The 19,758-nt window shown below is 38.0% G+C and overlaps 1 protein-coding gene across 1 annotated transcript in view; it reads left to right on the plus strand.

Annotated features, from left to right (window-relative positions):
- LOC124545308 (trypsin-1-like) overlaps positions 1-7,201 on the plus strand; it is a 171,107-nt gene extending 163,906 nt beyond the window's left edge. The window contains exon 8 of the mRNA XM_047124213.1: positions 6,155-7,201. Within this exon, the coding sequence (XP_046980169.1) occupies positions 6,155-6,316 (162 nt within the window). The 3' untranslated portion in view covers positions 6,317-7,201. The remainder of the gene's footprint in view (positions 1-6,154) is intronic.
- The last annotated feature ends 12,557 nt before the right edge of the window (positions 7,202-19,758 follow it).

Consider the following 19,758-nt stretch of genomic DNA (forward strand, 5'->3'; position numbering starts at 1 on the left):
TCTAGCCATCCCTGCTTAACCATTTTGCACTTCCTGTCGATCTCATTTTTGAGACGTTTGTATTCCTTTTTGCCTGCTTCATTTACTGCATTTTTATGTTTCCTCCTTTCATCAATTAAATTCAATATTTCTTCTGTTACCCAAGGATTTCTACTAGCCCTCGTCTTTTTACCTGCTTGATCCTCTGCTGCCTTCACTACTTCATCCCTCAGAGCTACCCATTCTTCTTCTACTGTACTTCTTTCCCCCGCTGCTGTCAATTGTTCCCTTATGCTCTCCCTGAAACTCTGCACAACCTCTGGTTTAGTCAGTTTATCCAGGTCCCATCTCCTTAAATTCCCACCTTTTTGCAGTTTCTTCAATTTTAATCCGCAGTTCATAACCAATAGATTGTGGTCAGAGTCCACATCTGCCCCTGGAAATATCTTACAATTTAAAACCTGGTTCCTAAATCTCTGTCTTACCATTATATAATCTATGTGAAACCTGTCAGTATCTCCAGGCTTCTTCCATGTATACAACCTTCTTTTATGATTCTTGAACCAAGTGTTAGCTATGATTAAGTTATGCTCTGTGCAAAATTCTACCAGACAGCTTCCTCTTTCATTTCTTACCCCCAATCCATATTCACCTACTATGTTTCCTTCTCTCCCTTTTCCTACACTCGAATTCCAGTCACCCATGACTATTAAATTTTCGTCTCCCTTCACTATCTGAATATTTTCTTTTATCTCATCATACATTTCACCAATTTCTTCATCATCTGCAGAGTTAGTTGGCATATAAACTTGTACTACTGTAGTAGGCGTGGGCTTTGTGTCTATCTTGGCCACAATAATGCATTCACTATGCTGTTTGTAGTAGCTTACCCGCACTCCTATTTTTTTATTCATTATTAAACCTACTCCTGCATTACCCATATTTGATTTTGTATTTATACACTCCTGGAAATTGAAATAAGAACACCGTGAATTCATTGTCCCAGGAAGGGGAAACTTTATTGACACATTCCTGGGGTCAGATACATCACATGATCACACTGACAGAACCACAGGCACATAGACACAGGCAACAGAGCATGCACAATGTCGGCACTAGTACAGTGTATATCCACCTTTCGCAGCAATGCAGGCTGCTATTCTCCCATGGAGACGATCGTAGAGATGCTGGATGTAGTCCTGTGGAACGGCTTGCCATGCCATTTCCACCTGGCGCCTCAGTTGGACCAGCGTTCGTGCTGGACGTGCAGACCGCGTGAGACGACGCTTCATCCAATCCCAAACATGCTCAATGGGGGACAGATCCGGAGATCTTGCTGGCCAGGGTAGTTGACTTACACCTTCTAGAGCACGTTGGGTGGCACGGGATACATGCGGACGTGCATTGTCCTGTTGGAACAGCAAGTTCCCTTGCCGGTCTAGGAATGGTAGAACGATGGGTTCGATGACGGTTTGGATGTACCGTGCACTATTCAGTGTCCCCTCGACGATCACCAGTGGTGTACGGCCAGTGTAGGAGATCGCTCCCCACACCATGATGCCGGGTGTTGGCCCTGTGTGCCTCGGTCGTATGCAGTCCTGATTGTGGCGCTCACCTGCACGGCGCCAAACACGCATACGACCATCATTGGCACCAAGGCAGAAGCGACTCTCATCGCTGAAGACGACACGTCTCCATTCGTCCCTCCATTCACGTCTGTCGCGACACCACTGGAGGCGGGCTGCACGATGTTGGGGCGTGAGCGGAAGACGGCCTAACGGTGTGCGGGACCGTAGCCCAGCTTCATGGAGACGGTTGCGAATGGTCCTCGCCGATACCCCAGGAGCAACAGTGTCCCTAATTGGCTGGGAAGTGGCGGTGCGGTCCCCTACGGCACTGCGTAGGATCCTACGGTCTTGGCGTGCATCCGTGCGTCGCTGCGGTCCGGTCCCAGGTCGACGGGCACGTGCACCTTCCGCCGACCACTGGCGACAACATCGATGTACTGTGGAGACCTCACGCCCCACGTGTTGAGCAATTCGGCGGTACGTCCACCTGGCCTCCCGCATGCCCACTATATGGCCTCGCTCAAAGTCCGTCAACTGCACATACGGTTCACGTCCACGCTGTCGCGGCATGCTACCAGTGTTAAAGACTGCGATGGAGCTCCGTATGCCACGGCAAACTGGCTGACACTGACGGCGGCGGTGCACAAATGCTGCGCAGCTAGCGCCATTCGACGGCCAACACCGCGGTTCCTGGTGTGTCCGCTGTGCCGTGCGTGTGATCATTGCTTGTACAGCCCTCTCGCAGTGTCCGGAGCAAGTATGGTGGGTCTGACACACCGGTGTCAATGTGTTCCTTTTTCCATTTCCAGGAGTGTAACTCTGTAGTCACCTGACCAGAAGTCATGTTCCTCCTGCCACCGAACTTCACTAATTCCCACTATATCTAACTTTAACCTATCCATTTCCCTTTTTAAATTTTCTAACCTACCTGCTCGATTAAGGGATCTGACATACAAACGCTCCAATCTGTAGAACGCCAGTTTTCTTTCTCCTGATAACAACGTCCTTTTGAGTAGTCCCTGCCCAGAGATCCGAATGGGGGACTATTTTACCTCCGGAATATTTTACCCAAGAGGACGCCATCATCATTTAACCATACAGTAAAGCTGCATGCCCTCGGGAAAAATTACGGCTGTAGTTTCCCCTTGCTTTCAGCCGTTCGCAGTACCAGCACAGCAAGGCCGTTTTGGTTATTGTTACAAGGCCAGATCAGTCAATCATCCAGACTGTTGCCCCTGCAACTATTGAAAAGGCTGCTGCCCCTCTTCAGGAACCACACGTTTGTCTGGCCTCTCAACAGATACCCCTCCATTGTGGTTGCACCTACGGTACGGCCATCTGTATCGCTGAGGCACGCAAGCCTCCCCATCAGCGGCAAGGTCCATGGTTCATTGTCTGTATTGAATTGTTTAATAAACTCCAGCTACCTAAATTGTCTGGGTGAGAAAGACTTCATTGGTTTTGTAAAGGCAAATGTTATAGGTTTGTTGTTCATAGAAACAACAAAGGAGTATGCCTCCACATGTGGTCAGGAATGCTGAATAGTGTCATAAATGACTAGCAGTTCTCTGTGATATACACTCCATTTGGTCCAGGAGGAGGTCAGTTTCCAAGAGAAAACACCAAGCAGTTGCCATGATCCACCTACTTTCCGGTGCAGCACCACTCTGATAGTTAATTGGCTGGTGTTGGAGGCTGCTAGTGGCACTGTATGTACAGGATGAACTAACAGCGATGCATTACTGAGGCTGGCTTTCGCCTGGTTGAAGACTTATTGCATATCCAGTGTCCAAGTGAGGGAGCATTGACTGCTACTATTATGTCCTGGTAAGGTGGCAGCCAGTGGTGCTTGTGTGGCTGCTGCACAGGGAAGATGCTGTCTATAGAAATTATCGATTCCTAAAAACCTACTCAGTTGCTGGAAATCCTCAGGTTGGGGCACGGTTTGCATTTATTCAACCGTAGTTTGGAGGGGACTGATGTCAAAGGATGAGACCACGTGCTGTAAAAACTCCACTTTTCCTTGACTAAGTACGCATTTGTCCTTATTTACTATTAGCTGGTATTTGGCGGGCCTGCTGAAAACTGTCTGTAAATGTCTGTCATACTCCAAGATTGTACTGAAAATCACTAGGACATAATCTAGATAAGCAGAACAGAATGCAGGTGTGTGTAATACATTGTGCACAAGTCTCTGCCTCATCTATGGGACATTTTTCAAGCCGGATAGCATATGCAAATATTCAGACACTCTGAAAAGGTGATAATTTCAAAGAATATGTTGGATTGCCACAATATTATGATATTCATTTTTAAAGTCAGTTGCACTAAAAACTACTGCTCCAGCAATAGCATTGATAAAATTCTGGATGTTTGGTACTGGATTGGTGCATGAATTTAATTCATGATAATCTCCACCAGGCCTCCATAAGCCATCTTTTTCCTTGACAAGCTGCAATGGTGACCCAGAAGGGCTATTTGAATTGCAGATTATTCCTGCACTTACTAGTTAATCTGTGTCCTCCTTTGCCGCCTGTATATTTGTCAGGCAAACAGTCTGTGAACTCTATAAGTGACAGGAGGGCCAGGCGAGCTTTAAATGTGGTGACGTGTTGTGCATATTGGCATAAGTAGGCAAAGGTTGTCCATTATCAGGTGCAGCATGAATCATGCATGCCATTGACATGAGCTGAGGTCAGGCACACTCTTTTTGTAGTTTTTGAAGTTCTGCATGAGCAGTGTCTTAACTGATTTACTGCTCAACAGAATTTGGGTAGCAATACTTGATTTTCTGTACAAATTTTTTTGTTGTCGTCTTGGATGGATGTTAATTTCTCTGGCATATTGCAACATTTGTGCTGCAAAACTGCAAGATAATGAGATGTGCAGTTGAAGATGTGAGAAGTGAGTTACATGAATCCATCTCATTTCTCTGTACACATAATGTATTGGCAGAGTATGTATCACTAGGTTCATTTGTACTGAACTGTGTCTTCTACTCCAAGGCACAAGTTTTGGCAGCCTTGCTTAGAAATCCTCTAACAGTTTTGGACCCAATTTGGGTATGTACTGAACACAAGTGTATTTTAGTGCCATAGTGATGCAAAACCTCAGCACCCAAAATAGGTTTGGTAACTTCTGCTAAGCTGTAAAGGTCATTTGAAACCTAAATCAACCACTTCTGTCTGTTCACTGTTCAGTACCTGCTGGATACATTGCTCTTGTGATTTGCATCCTCATTTAAGCACATTGTCTTTAAGATGTTGATATTTACATTGTACACAATTAGCATGAGTAATGTCTGACACTAAAATTAAAGTTTGAGCATCCAAGCACTAATAGTAAATATGCATTGCATTTCATTGCTACACACACAAAAAGTGATGACTGAAAGTTCCAACATTCTGAACTAGAGGTCTATCGGCTATGGAAGATAAGGTGGTACCTCAACTTCGTTGTATGGTGTGATTGATGCAATATAGATGATGAGCAAAATGAACATAGGAGACACGAAACCAGTAACGCAGATGCTATACCATCATTTAGAGTTAGTTGAGAGTGAGTATCACTATGTGCACTATCCAAATCACTAACTGATTGTCCTGATAGAATATTATCTGTTATAATTGGCATTATTATGTCACATTTAATGGTCTGCTCAGAGTTCATCTTCTTCACTGGATCACCACTTGTGGGAACATTAACCGCAATAAAGATAGCAAAGGAATGAACAAAATGCCTTGTTCAGTTTTAATTTCCTAATCTTTCTTTTCCTTTCCTACTTCCTGTAACACCCTTCCCCTCCCCGCCCCACCTTCCTGCCACCACAGTGGTGAAAAAAACACCATTGCTGTGTAGTGAGAAATTTATATCACACAAGTAATGTTACACTTCCAATACTTGCTTTGAGGATACATGCACTAAAAGTGGAACAATTCAGATTAGACATATTTCTGCCATTCCATATCATTGGGAGTATACCTACATCTTCATTACCAAAGAAGCTGTGGTATATCTTCAGGCAGACACTACGTACTAGAATTCCGATAGTCGTTTCTCACTCAAGTTATAGATTTCTTTGCTTTGGTATAATTCTAGCATGAAGCCACAAAAGTCTTGTCATATTTCCTTTATACATGAGAAAAATTTACTATTTACAAATAAATCCAGGGAGTATTCTAACAGATGTGCTTAAATGGTTCACACCACTCAGATCTTTTAAAAATTTCCTTTCATATTTACACTATCTTTATAAAAAAAGTTTTATTTACTTTTCTTAACCACACATCCACAATGTATGAAATTCCTTTAAAATAAATTGTAGTACTAGAAATGAATCATATTTGCATCTTCTTACTGTAGTGTGTTGTCCATCATGTGTGATTCTCTGAATGCCATTATTCTTGGACTGTAATTAATTTTTTTATTTTATCCAAGAAGTTAATTTTTATTCATCTGTTATAATTCTCCCATTTAGTAAGCATTCTGTACTAAGGAAGAAACATCCGTGAACAGCTGGCCATCTTCAGTAACTATCATTAGCATTTTATGCTGAAAATGACATAATATTTGTATCTTTAAATTTTCTTCTGTCTCATTTTTTCCAGGGAGACTCGGGTGGGCCAATGACATGTAGTGAGTCTGGTTCAACAACTCCTCTTCTCTGTGGTATAATAGCAGCAGGACAGGGATGTGGAAGGAAGGACTACCCAGGAATTTATACTAATGTTGCTGCATACCTCAGCTGGATTGCAAACAATAAAAACTGAAACACACTAATACTGTATTCTGATTTTTCATTTTACAATTGTTTTTTAAAGTTGATTATTGACTGAGCATTATTTTCTCTAACTCTTGAGTGGGCACACCTATGTATAATGTACACCAACCATAAAAAAAACATTGTGTTGCACTGTTCCATTGTTGTTTTACAACTGTGAGTCCATGCCTATTCCTTTATTATTGCTGCAGCTAATGCAGTGATAAGTTGGGCTGTTATACATCTAAGTGAGCACCAGTAATATAAAATAAAAGCAAGCCAGGAGAGAAAAAATTTACAACCCACGCATTACGAGTTAGCACCACAATCCTGCAATGAGGCAGTTGCCTATGAGATAATTGGTACTCAAATAATCAGTTGGCTGGGATCTGTTTCAAATGTGCTGTTTAATGCTTTGAGTGGGTCATTACTTTGGTATAAGACTTGTACATAAAAGTTTATTTTACTGTTGTTCAATTAAATCATGTTTTAGCTCATGTAATGTAAGTTTATTTTCTGGTTGTGTGACAAAGATTAAACTGTGATTTTGTGCATATATGTTTACCCAGTTAACATAAGGACAGCTATTCTTTACATGTATACAAAGAATGCCACACAGTCACTGAAAGACTTTTAAGGAGCAAAATAGCAGCAGAATGGCACAACAAAACAAGGATTCAAAAAATATCCAATTACATTAATACAAAGACATTCAGTTAATGGTTTATCTAATTTGTCACACTGAAGGATGATGATAAAACAAAATGGACAAATAATTAGGGTTAGTTATAAAATAGATAATGCAATAGCAATGAACACAATACACTGAGAATTTCTCATGACAAATTGTGCAAGAACAATAGGTACAAGTTTTAATAAAAATATTTGATGAAGATTTTGTGATTATTTTCAAATTTGTTCTTGGATCACAGTTTTCTCTTAAGACAACTTAGATAACCGTAGTGATCAGAAAAAATGCACCTGATGGATGGAAATTACGTTGTCTTAAGGTGTGGTAGTTGCATTTAAATCAACAAGTTTCATGTAATCAATAAATGAGCTTTCATAATGCAGAATTTTAAAGAAAATGATATTGTTGCAGGTTAATGTCATGATTTCACTGAGGTTTTAATCTTCAACAAATTGTTAGTGGCTATAAAGAAAATGGCTTATCTCCCATACAAAGATACCTTACACCCATTCTTTTTTTTTTCATTATCAGGTTGTTGTCTTGTACAGCATGTGTTTGATTTCCCTGTCGCATCGTCTCCAATAACACCATAGGACCCTTACAGTTTTTTTTTTTTTTTTAAAAAAAAGAAAAATCTGTTATTATACAGTAATCTGCTGGTAGCAACTTCACATGCCACATTACATAGATGTTTTGTGTTGCAAACCACTAGCCAGAATGCTGATCAAACGGATTTTTCGTAGTGATATTGTAGGGATGTTGTAACTGAATATTACGATCAATTCAGCTCAAACATCCATGCCAGCAGAAACTTATCCTAATATAGATCATTACAATGGGTGGCAGCACACAAACTAATATTTCTAATTAAACAATTGCTTGACAGGATGGCACTAGAACAGAAGTGTTACAACACAGTAAGAAAAAACCAACAACATTTATTAAGAGTATCTTACAAAACTTTGCTTAACTTTTGTAACAGTTTGATGTGTGGCACTTGATGTCCTAAACCTAATCCAAAGAAATTTAAATAACTTCACTGTCTCTTGGCTGTCTATAATACTGTCACTATGACTGAAAGTAATTATGCACATGCCTGTTTGACTGTTCTAATTCACTGTGAATAGCGACTGCTAAGTTGTCCTTGGAACGGCACACATCCGGAACCGCACTGCTGCTACGGTCGCAGGTTCGAATCCTGCCCCGGGCATGGATGTGTGTGATGTCCTTAGGTTGGTTAGGTTTAAGTAGTTCTAAGTCTAGGGTACTGATGACCTCAGATGTTAAGCCCCTTAGTGCTCAGAGCCATCTGAACCATTTGAGTGGCACACTCAGTACTGTGCTCCAAAGTGTAATTGCAGAAAACATTGGCACTGTCTGTGCCAGGCTAACTACAGAATGTGATGTAATTGCCTTACTGGGCATAAATATTGTCATCAGAAAAAAAAATCAAATCAAATGTCTTTGATTTTTTCAATGATAGCAGACATAAACATTCTTGAAATTTAGTGAATGTAACTCGCTTTGTTCAAAATAATTATAGGTGACCAGAATTTATATTCATTTAATTGCTCCACTGCAGCTGATGCTTCCTGTAAGTTTCTTGAGTGGACCAGTGGTTCTCAAATGGTGTGAAAAGTCAGTTATTGTTTTTGGTGTACAATTTATTACATCACAGAATGCTGCTCAAGATCTTACATCATCCTGGCCTCCCACATGATTTCTCGTGGGTGTTATATGCTCCTGCTAAAGATTGATGTATTGCTTCATACAGTAAATTAGCTGAGGTTAGAAAAAATGTAATCATCCTGTGGTTATCTGAGTTGATCATGTTTCAAACATAACTGCAGTATATTTAGTATCTCATTTCTTAGCTGATTGTTCATAAATGGAAACCTATAACTGCAATGAAATGAATATACGATACATGTTCCAACCAATGGATGGAAGTAATATTAGTGAGTACTTTGACTTGAAATTGTTGAAAAATGCATTATGGAGCTCAAAAAGCAATATTACTTATATGGGATCTACCTAATAACATAACAGTTGATCACGCAATTCAAATTAGCTTTGAAATCACATGAAAAATGAGCTATTACATTTCATTAACCCCCACCCCCCAAAGTACTGATTGATTGATTACTATTATTATTATTATTATTATTATTGGCCCAATTTTAAAACATAGTACAAAATGTACCATTGATATTGGACAGGTCAAAGAAAAGGTGCAACAATACATAGTTTTAGCAAATAATAGGCAAATTAGAAATAAGTACCCATTGTTAAAATTTAATTTTTAAGTAACTTTTTGTTACATATTCAGAACTTCTTTATTAGAAATGCCTTTAGTTTAATTTTAAATATTGGATACACAGAAATTTTTATTTCCTCTGGTATCTTATTCTGTAGTATTATACCAATGTTAATTATCTCCTCTGATAGGCTATTGTTCTGCGATATTGTACCATCACAGGTTTGACAAAACCTTTGTAGACAGTCCACAAACAGCAATCATCCTCTAATAGCAATTGATCATGTGAAATAGTAATACTATGTATAGAATTAAACTTTTTCAACTTCCTCTTACATACTTCAAAATTAGTCCTTTTTTTCATGACGTAACTCATTTTTCAATAGTGTTGGAATGAGGCAGGCAAAACTAACATATCTCCTAACTTTCTTTTTGTGGTAAGCAAGCACAGCACTTATTTTAATTTTTCACTTCGAACATAACAGATAGTGATGGTTCCGTGATCTCCCTATACAAATAGTCAATTTACTGTATATCATTTCTCCATGTTTACTCTAATCTCAGTGTAACATACATTCAGCTATCAATATTTACCCAACATAGATCATTTACAGTCAAATAAGTATTTTCTTTCCAAACAGAGCATATCAGTGTAAGTTTTCTATTTTCCCTGCGACAGAGCATTCCAAGTAAAATATCATCTCTCCATATCTACATCTATACTCTGAAAATCACTGTGAGGTGCATGGCAGAGGGTATGTCCATCTGCACCAGTTATTAGGGTTTCTTCCTGTTCCATTCACATATGGAGTGTGGGAAGAATGATTGTATGAATGCCTCTGTGCATGCATTAATTATTCTACTCTTATCTTCGTGATCCATATGTGAGTGACACATACACGGTTGTACTATATTCCTGGAGTAATCATTTAAAGCCTTTTCGTGAAACTTTGTTAACAGACTTTCTCAGGATATTTTACGCCTATCTTCAAGAGTCTTCCCATTCAGTTCCTTCAGTATCTCTGTGACACTCTCCCTCGGATCAGATTAAACAAACTTGTGACCATCCATGCTGCCCTTCTCTGCATATGTTCAGTATTCCCTGTCAGTCCTATCTCGTATGAGCAATTGAGCAATATTCTAGAACTGGTGGCACAAGTGATTTATAAACAATCACCCTTGTAGACTGATTGCACTTCCCCAGTATTTTACCAATAAACTGAAGTTTAGTACCTGATTTACCACCCATGTGATCATTCCATATCATATGTAGTGGGTGTATACAACAAGGCAAATTAGGTAAAAAATTCAGTGGTGCGCCAATTAAAGAAGTTGTAAAACACATGGTCAAATTAACTGATAACTTCTCCACTAGCGACACATTAATAGTTATTGGTGGCACAGATGACACTGAAAGACCTCTGGAAGAACTTTGAAAGAACATGATAGATTCTATGGAGTATATACTTAAACTTATTCACAAAACGAATGTAATAATTCATCCAATACTGCTTAGACATGACGCACAATGTCTAAGTGAGAAAATCAGATCTGTAAATCACTTTATGTTAGATAATATCATGCCACAGGTGTATCTAGGAAGAGATTATCTGTGAATTTTGAGATCGAACACCTGAAAATAAATGAATATACAACTCATGTTTACATCTAAATAAGCAAGGAAAGATTCTCATTTGTGATGGGCTTGCTTCTTTCATACACACAGTGAAAACTAAAAACCAAGTATCGGTACAGGAAAACGTACACAAATAGACACTCGGATAAAAAAATGCCAGTCTCAAAGTGAAAGTGCCACCCACAAAAAAACTGTTATGGACAAGTATATAACAAAAAATAAGCTCAAAGAAAGTCACAATAACAAACTTACTAGGTTAAATTTCAAGCTATCAAATGCAGCAACAAGGTAGTCGTTAATGGACAGATGGGTGAAAAAGGACGAAAAAAAGGTGGAAATTGGGAACATTTCAACAGAAGAAAGGCAGGAACTCACATATGGTGAACCAGCAAGCCATATGTTAAACACCATGAATGCCATCCCTGGAAAACATGAGGATTTTTCCCCACTAAGTACACTAGCTCAAATAGTGAGGTAAGTGGTCAAACAAGAAATGATTTACTCCTTGCAACTAATTTTAAATTACTCTATCAAAATGTTCAGTCACTCTTGAATAAACTAAATGAAATAGAAATAACATTAAACAGCCTAAATGATATTTCTGTACTATGCTTTACAGAACATTGGCTCAAACAAGATATGTTAGAGCAAACATGGATTCCTCAGTTCAAATTTGCAAGCATGTTTTGTAGGAAAATATCGAGTCATGGGGGTACCAGTGTATATGTTAGAGAAAATATTGAATTCAATAGTGTTAATAAAGACCATAAACTGTCTTGTGAAAGAGATATAGAACTCTCTAGAAATGAACTACCAAGGCAAAATACAGTTATTATTTGTATTATTTGTGCATACAGGTCACCAGATGGAGACAGAAAAGTGTTTTACAATTACATGGAGGAACTCTTGGAAGAAATTCACTTTTCCAAGAAAAATATAATTATATGTGGTGACTTTAATATTGATTTCTCAAAATCCAATAAATTCAGAGATAACACTATAAGTCTATTACAATCGTTGAACATCTGTGCAATGGTAACTGAACCAACTCAAGAAACACCAACCTCTGCATCTATAATTGATCAGATCTTGATAAATACATGCAAATATGCCTATAACATACAAGTTGTAAACATGAGTTTTAGTGATCATAATGCTCAAATTCATACAATGAATATTTCAGGACACTCAGTTTCCAGTAGAATATGACACATTGTAAGGAATTTCAGTACAAAAAATGTGGAATATTTTTCTTCTCTCCTAAAGGGTGAAAGTTGGAAATATGTATATGACTAATGATACCAAAGAGAAATATGATAAGTTTATGGCCACATTTTCTCAAGAAAATAACTACGTTTAACTCTACTCAAAAAACAAACGTGGATTACAAAAGGGATAAGGATATCACGTCCAAATAAAACGAGACTATGAGTACTCCAAGCAAAATACTCATCCTGACTTTATTACACATTTCAAAAGATACTAAAGAACAATAACATGAGTTATTTCAAAAGCAAAAGAACTAGAAAATGACAAAATATTGTGTAATTCCAAGAATAAAACTAAAGTAACCTGGCAAATTATAAGGAAAGAAATGGGCACCAGTCCGGTTAATCACAATAATATAGAGCTGAATATGAATAAAAATAAACTAAAACACCACAAACATGTGGCTAGTGATTTCAATAATTATTTCTCTAATATAGCACAGCGGTTAATAAATATACACGTTGATGTACAGCCACCCAGTCACTCAGATCAAAAAATTCATCCAAACACATTATTCATGTATCGAGCAACATCTGAGGAACTGTCAAGAATTCTAAAAGAATTACCTAATAAATATGCAGTGGGTGTTGATGAGATACCAGATTCTATGATCAAAGTTAGCACAACATTTATTGTGGAACCACTAACAGACATAGTTAATTCATCTTTTGAGAGTAGTGTGTTTCCAAATAATCTGAAAACTGCAAAAGTAACACCTTAGCATAAGAAGGGTGCAAAAAGTGATATACTAATTATAGGCCAGTTTCATTATCGTCAAGCTTCAGCAAAATTACGGAAAAAATGTTCCTTAGAAGATTAACAGTTTTCTTAAATAAAGAGAGGCTGATAAGCGACTCCCAACATGGGTTCAGAAGTCAACTCGGCAAGATAATTTTGCCCTTAAATGAAGTATTAAAAGCAGTGGATGATAAGCAACATGTATCTGTGGTATTTCTGGATCCAAGTAAAGCCTTTGATGTTATTGATCATGGCATTCTCTTGCATAAATTAAGTAATTATGGAATTAGAGGCCAGTCTGAAAGGTGGTTCCAGTCATACCTCAGTAATTGTCATCAGATTACAGAAATAAAACACAAAGATAGAGAAACACAAAAATTTTCTAGTTTTTAGAGTGATGAGGAGAAAATGAAGTATGGAGTCCCACAAGGGTTAGTTCTGGGACCTGTCCTATTTCTACTGTATATAAATCACTTGGCTAGTAAAATACATGATGGAACCAGTGCACTCTTTGTGAATCACACTAATATTCTAATTAAATCACAGAATGAGTAAAATCTGCAGGAGGCTGGTAAAGACTGTGGCAGTTAACTTCCACACCACACAAAACATCCATCCTGCAAACCCTGTTTTCATTATCGAAGGAAAAAATGTGTCGAAGGTCAGTCACACAAAATTTGTAGGCATTTATTTTCACTCAGATCTGAAGTGGGAGGTGCACCTGAACAATTTAAATAACATACTGAATTCTCTAGCATATGCTGTTAGGATCCTCACTCAGAATACAAGCTGCTCATCAGTACTGACAGTGTACTATTGTAGTACATGGTTGCTACTTATGTATGGACAAAGTTTTTGGGGGAATTCCACAAATTCTACAAAAAACATTTAAAATACAAAAAAGAGTATCAGGGTGATAAAAAAAGGTAAATGCAAGGATTCCTGTAGAACCTTTTTAAAAGTCTCAAAACATTGCCGCAACCTTGCTTGTATTTATACGAAATACTACATTTCACAACAGGGAGCACCTTAAAAAAGGAAAATTCCTTCAGACACAATTATGAAACTAGGCAGAAGATGAACATACACATGAACACAGTAAACACAAACTTATCCAAAAGAGGAGTGTATCATACTGGAGCTACGTTATATAACCATTTACCTTCTTACCTAAATGCATACCAACATTAAATGCATTTGAAATAAAATTAAAACAGCTCTTTCTTGACCACTGCTTCTATTATGTGTCTGAATTTATGAAACATCGTAATTAATATACCTCATTTACCAAATTTTACTAATTGTCAATTTATAATATAGTTTATGTTGTGCTTATCATGTCATCTCATTTAATAACTGCTATTCTCACATGTAGAAGAAATGTAGTACACCAACCTACATTATTATGCATTTGATTATGTCAAGAATGTAGTCCAAATGACTACTGTATTGTAAGTTAACTAGGTTTATCACTGTCCTATATCACATGTACAAACAAAGTACTAAAATGATTCTTGGACAAATAAATAAATAAATAAACATCCCTACAAAGCCTCTAATATTTACCAAATCATCAGTAAATTTTGTTTGAACTTGATGATTCCAGTATGTGTAAGTAAACATGAAATAAACACTCTCAATTTGTAAAATCACATAATTTTAACATTAATCTTATACACAAGGTAAGTAATGTAAATCAGTTGTGTTTATATCAGTTGTGCTAGTGCCCACTATAGCTGTAAATGATTACTCTGAATTCAACAAATGTCTTATACCTAGCCCAAGTAAAACTTCTGTTTCTTAATAAAGTAGAGTTGCTGCGCACCAGATGTGTCAATCAACGAAAAAAGTTTATTTAATTAATCTCCAATTTAAGCAAATACATTTATACATAACTAATACCCCTTACATTTAAATCTTTCAGTAATGTGAACTACACCTAAATCTTACTGATGTTGCTGCAGGTTACATAACAAATAAAAGCTAAAGATTCAAACATAAAACCAAAAGAAAGCCTGTTCTTCTCTCCACTCCTCAAAACATAACATGAAATAGCAGAGCCTACATTTCCTATCCCTGTGCTCCTGAATAATCAAAGTGCAATGACATGAATGGTCAACTTTGTATCAAAGAATGTGTAAATACTATTGTGTTATATATTGATCAGCCAGAACATTATGACAACCTGCTATTGATATAAACCCATCCAGGCAATAGCAGTGTCACTTGGCAAGGAATGACTGCTAGTCACAAACACACTTCATGCATTATCAGTGAGTGTGTGGTCCATGGGGAAGGTGCGCGATCTATTTGAGTTTGACCGAGGGCACATTGTGATGGTCTGGAGGGTCAGCATGAGCATTTCAGAAACTGCACGACTTGTTAGGTGTTTGAAGAGTGCTGTGGTGAGTGTCTTCAGCACATGGCAAAACCAAGGTGAAACCACATCCAGATGTTGTGGGGCTGGGCAGTCATCTGTCATTCCAGATGTCGGACGTCATAGGCTGTGCAGACTGGTAAAACAGGGCAAGCGGCAGACTGTGGCGGAGCTAACACCAGACGTTAATGCTGGAGAGAGTGCAAGTGTGTCTGAACACACAGTGCACTGAACACCCCTAACGTAGGGCCTCTGTAGCTGACAACCCACGTGTATGCCAATTTTTACACCACGGCATCAGCAACTGCAACTGAAATGGGCACATGACCATAGGAACTGGATATTGGCGCAGTGGCAAAGCATTGCATGGTCTGATAAATCCTGATACCTTCTTTATCGTGTCAATGGGAGAACACGAATCCGTTGTTTTCCAGGGGAACAGCTCCTTGACACCTGTACAGTGGGACAGAGGCAAGCTTGTGGTAGCTCCATTATGCTCTGGGGAACATTCATGTGGGAATTCATGGATCCAGATGAGGTCGTGCAAGGTGCCATGACAGTCAAGGAGTGTCATACACTAGTTGCAGTTCATGTACACCCCTTCATCATGATCATGATTCCCAACGGCAGTGCCATTTTTCAGCAAGGTAATGCACCATGTTACAAGGCCAGGAGTGCACTGGAGTGGTTCAAGGAACACAGTGATGAGTTCCAATTGAAGTGCATGGAGGCTATTAGGTAGTTGGTCTTAATGTTCTGGCTGGTACGTGTACATCTGGTTGTGTATCAAACTTTCTCCTAATGTATAAAATTTCTCACCACAGCACAATCAATAACTCTTCTCCTCCAGTACTGGGCAATAAAACCGTTCATAAAAGCAAATATGTATATACATGTTTCTGGTGAGAAGTGCATCAATTCATTGTATTCACTAGTAAGGGCAGAATAAGTAATCATAAGAATAATGTCAGAATGCCTACATCAGTTTCATTCTCCCATTTTCTTACGATGAAATTAACAATGAATATAACTACAACAATGAACATAACTACTATGTGTCATCTGTGTTAAAGGATATATTGCAGTTCGCAAACCAGAATCATGTCCTTCACTCTAATTGTGTAAAAATCAGGAACCATCATGTTGGCAGGCAATAGCACAAAACCTACACACTCTATCTAAATAAATGAAATGTGAAACAATGCATAGTCTGGTACATAACAGTACATATCTCAAACTGTAGCAGAGTAATTCACAACCTCATTATAAATCTCTCTCCTGTGTCTTAATACTGTAACCCATAATTCATAATCTAAAACCAAATGTAAAGTATTTTCAATTCTCATCATCCACGACAGTACGAGAGCTGAATGCAATAGTGAGCTGAACAAACAAACATAGAATCATCTCCCCCTTCACATAATCAGAGTACCATACTGTAGTGTAATAAAAAATATCCATAATCATCAGTGTATCATTGTGCTCAACATAGCCAAGTAAAACCTCCACTTATAAGAAACTGTGCACTCAAGGCATGTATTGTAGAGGCCATGCCATAGGTGCTGAACATGTAGTTACAATTGGAAATAATTAATTATCTGAGTATGTAGTTCGGAGAGTTTTGAAACACATTGCTTGACAAGACAAACACAGTAAGACTCTATTCATGGACCAATATTGTATACCATTACGGTAAGAGGTGTTAAAAAAAATGTTCAAATGTGTGTGAAATCTTATGGGACTTAACTGCTAAGGTCATCAGTCCCAAAACTTACACACCACTTAACCTAAATTATCCTAAGGACAAACACATACACCCATGCCCGAGGGAGAAATCGAACATCCACCGGGACCAGCCACACAGTCCATGACTGTAGCGCCTTAGACCGCTCGGCTAATCCCACGCGGTGAGGTGTTAAAGTCTGAAATGGTTGCACAAGTAGTTTGGCAGACACATGGCAGTGTACATCTAGTCCACAAATCAATAAGGACATGTCAAAAAGAACTGACACCACACATTCATATATTATAGTGGAAGCAAAATCATCACGTCATAACATTGCAGATTTGTTCCTAGTACAAATGTTATAACAGCACTATGTGTGCATAGGGACAAAGCCAAGTACATTTTCATAATCAAAGTTCCATCTTCTGTGAAGTAATTGCCTATTCAAAAACCAAAGTGTATAAATCAAATAGAGAAGAGTATGTACATAGGTGTGTAAGTCAGAGATAAAGGACGGTCTAAAAAAAAAAGTGATATCAGAAATATGTTACTGTGGAAGTAAATGTGACATGGCTCGGGCCCTAGTGTTTGCTACATGCATGAGTATGCATCCCTTTGAGAGACTGCAATGTGTGGTATACCATGAAGTTTCAAACAAAGAAATTAGTGCACATCAGTCATCAGTTCAGTTTGTATATTTCCACAATTTCCAATGTGTTACATTCCATAAAGCTTCCTATATTGTGGGTAGATAAGTCTACACGCATTTGGATGTGGCTTTTCTGAAATTTCAAATGGTCCAACACATACATAAAAAAACTTACTCTCACTTTTTATAACTTTGATGATTTGGGATAACTCTTAGTTAATACAAGATCTCCAATCTTAAAAGCTTTGTGTTTCACTCTGCTGTTATGTCTCTGTTTCCTTTCGCTATTGTGTCATTCCATGGTCTTCCTAACCATGCATTCTTTCTCAGCTGCAGAAATATTCTTAAACAGTGGAAATTCACCTAATTTACTGATGAAGTAGGCAGCTTTCATATTATATATAATCCCATATGGCGAAACTCCAGTTGTGGTGTGTTGTAAACTGTTTAGTACATCTTAGAAACAACCAGTATAATATATCCACTTTGAGTGATCTTTGCTAATGTTAGTTCTGCACAGATGGACTATCTCCCTCATATATTTTTCAGTGGGATTGCAAGATGGTGAATAAACAGAAATAATTGTGTGTTTTAAGTGGTAATCATCTGTAAAACCTTTCTGGGCCAATGACATTAACTGATTTCCATTACCAGAAAGAATAGCATTTGGAATATCAATAGTGTGAAAACAGTCTTGTGTAATCTTGGTTACAACTTTTCTACTAGTAGCTTTCTTTACTGGATAAAGTGTAATGAATTTAGAAAATAAGTCTACTGTGACAAATATGTAACAGTGTCCTCCTTTAGTTTTAGGCAATTAGCAAAAATAGATCAGTACTGTTTTCCCTAAGAAGAAAACAGTTTATTCATAATGACACATCTGACGTATGGTTTTAGCGATGCATGCATGCATTCTGTCAGAGGGTGGACGTGTAGTTTCATCTCAATGCATGCGCCTGCGCGCCACAGATAGAACAGTAGTTGCAGAGGGCGTGTATTTCGATAGAGGATGCTCCTGTGACGGCCGCCAATGCACATGCATTTCCGCGCCAATTTTTGCTATAAAGCCAACGCCAAGAACTTGCATTCTCCAGGTGGCGGACACTACCCTGAAGATGGCTGGACAGTTGCCAGCAGAAATATTGTTACAAGAAGTCAACATGATCCAGCTGCAATCCCAAAAACTCATCGAATATTCAGTAAGCTGGGAAAACTTCAAGAATCACACTCCAATTATTATTTCTCCTGTCATCATTCATGCATCTGACATTTCAATGATTATCTCTCCCGCAGCTATTATCATGGTAATTGTTCCTTTAATGTCTGTCTCCATGATGGTCAGTGGGCCATCTCCCTCTCTGATAAAATCTATGTTCTACCTGCCTACCCCATCGTCTCTCATTTCTTTCCCATGCCACATCTAGCTTATCAACATATTTTAAAAATTATTCAGTAGAATTATGCAGTCCATATACTAACCTCCACTGTACTTTATGTGGCAATCGCCAGTTTCATCCTCCTATTTGTATTATTTCATCTAATGGTTTATAAAAGTGTTTTACACTGCTGTTCACAACAGTCTTTAATGTGAATGTTGCCTTATCTGAAACATGGCTCATTCAAAAATTCTGATCTGATCCTAGCTCACTCAATTTCTGGCCAAAATTTGTTCAAGAATTTTTTTCAAATTCTGTAAAAGTCATGTATGTACTTACCTGTATATTCTGACTATCCCATGACAGTACCTCCCCATCTAAAACTTTCTTTACGGATTTATTTTTCAAACTGTCTGACATACTGTTAGTAAAATTATCCTTACACTGGTAAATGAAGTCCACTAAGTGGACTTTGTTTTTCCCCCAAAAAAATTATTTAAGTTTATGTTATCCCAAGTACTACCATTGTTACTATAAAAATTTCTAGTTGTAACATTTTCTTCAATTTCTTCTACTTTTTCTATTATATTTGAAATGTCACCAACACATGCACCAACATCACTTCTTACTTTTGACAATTCTTTGTTAAATATTCTCTTGGTTTCATTCAATTTCAAATTAATACTGCCACACTGATTTTTAATCATAGAATGTATGATTTTTAAGCTGCTGT

Source organism: Schistocerca americana, chromosome 1 (genome assembly GCF_021461395.2).
Source record: "Schistocerca americana isolate TAMUIC-IGC-003095 chromosome 1, iqSchAmer2.1, whole genome shotgun sequence".
Classification (NCBI taxonomy): domain Eukaryota; kingdom Metazoa; phylum Arthropoda; class Insecta; order Orthoptera; family Acrididae; genus Schistocerca; species Schistocerca americana.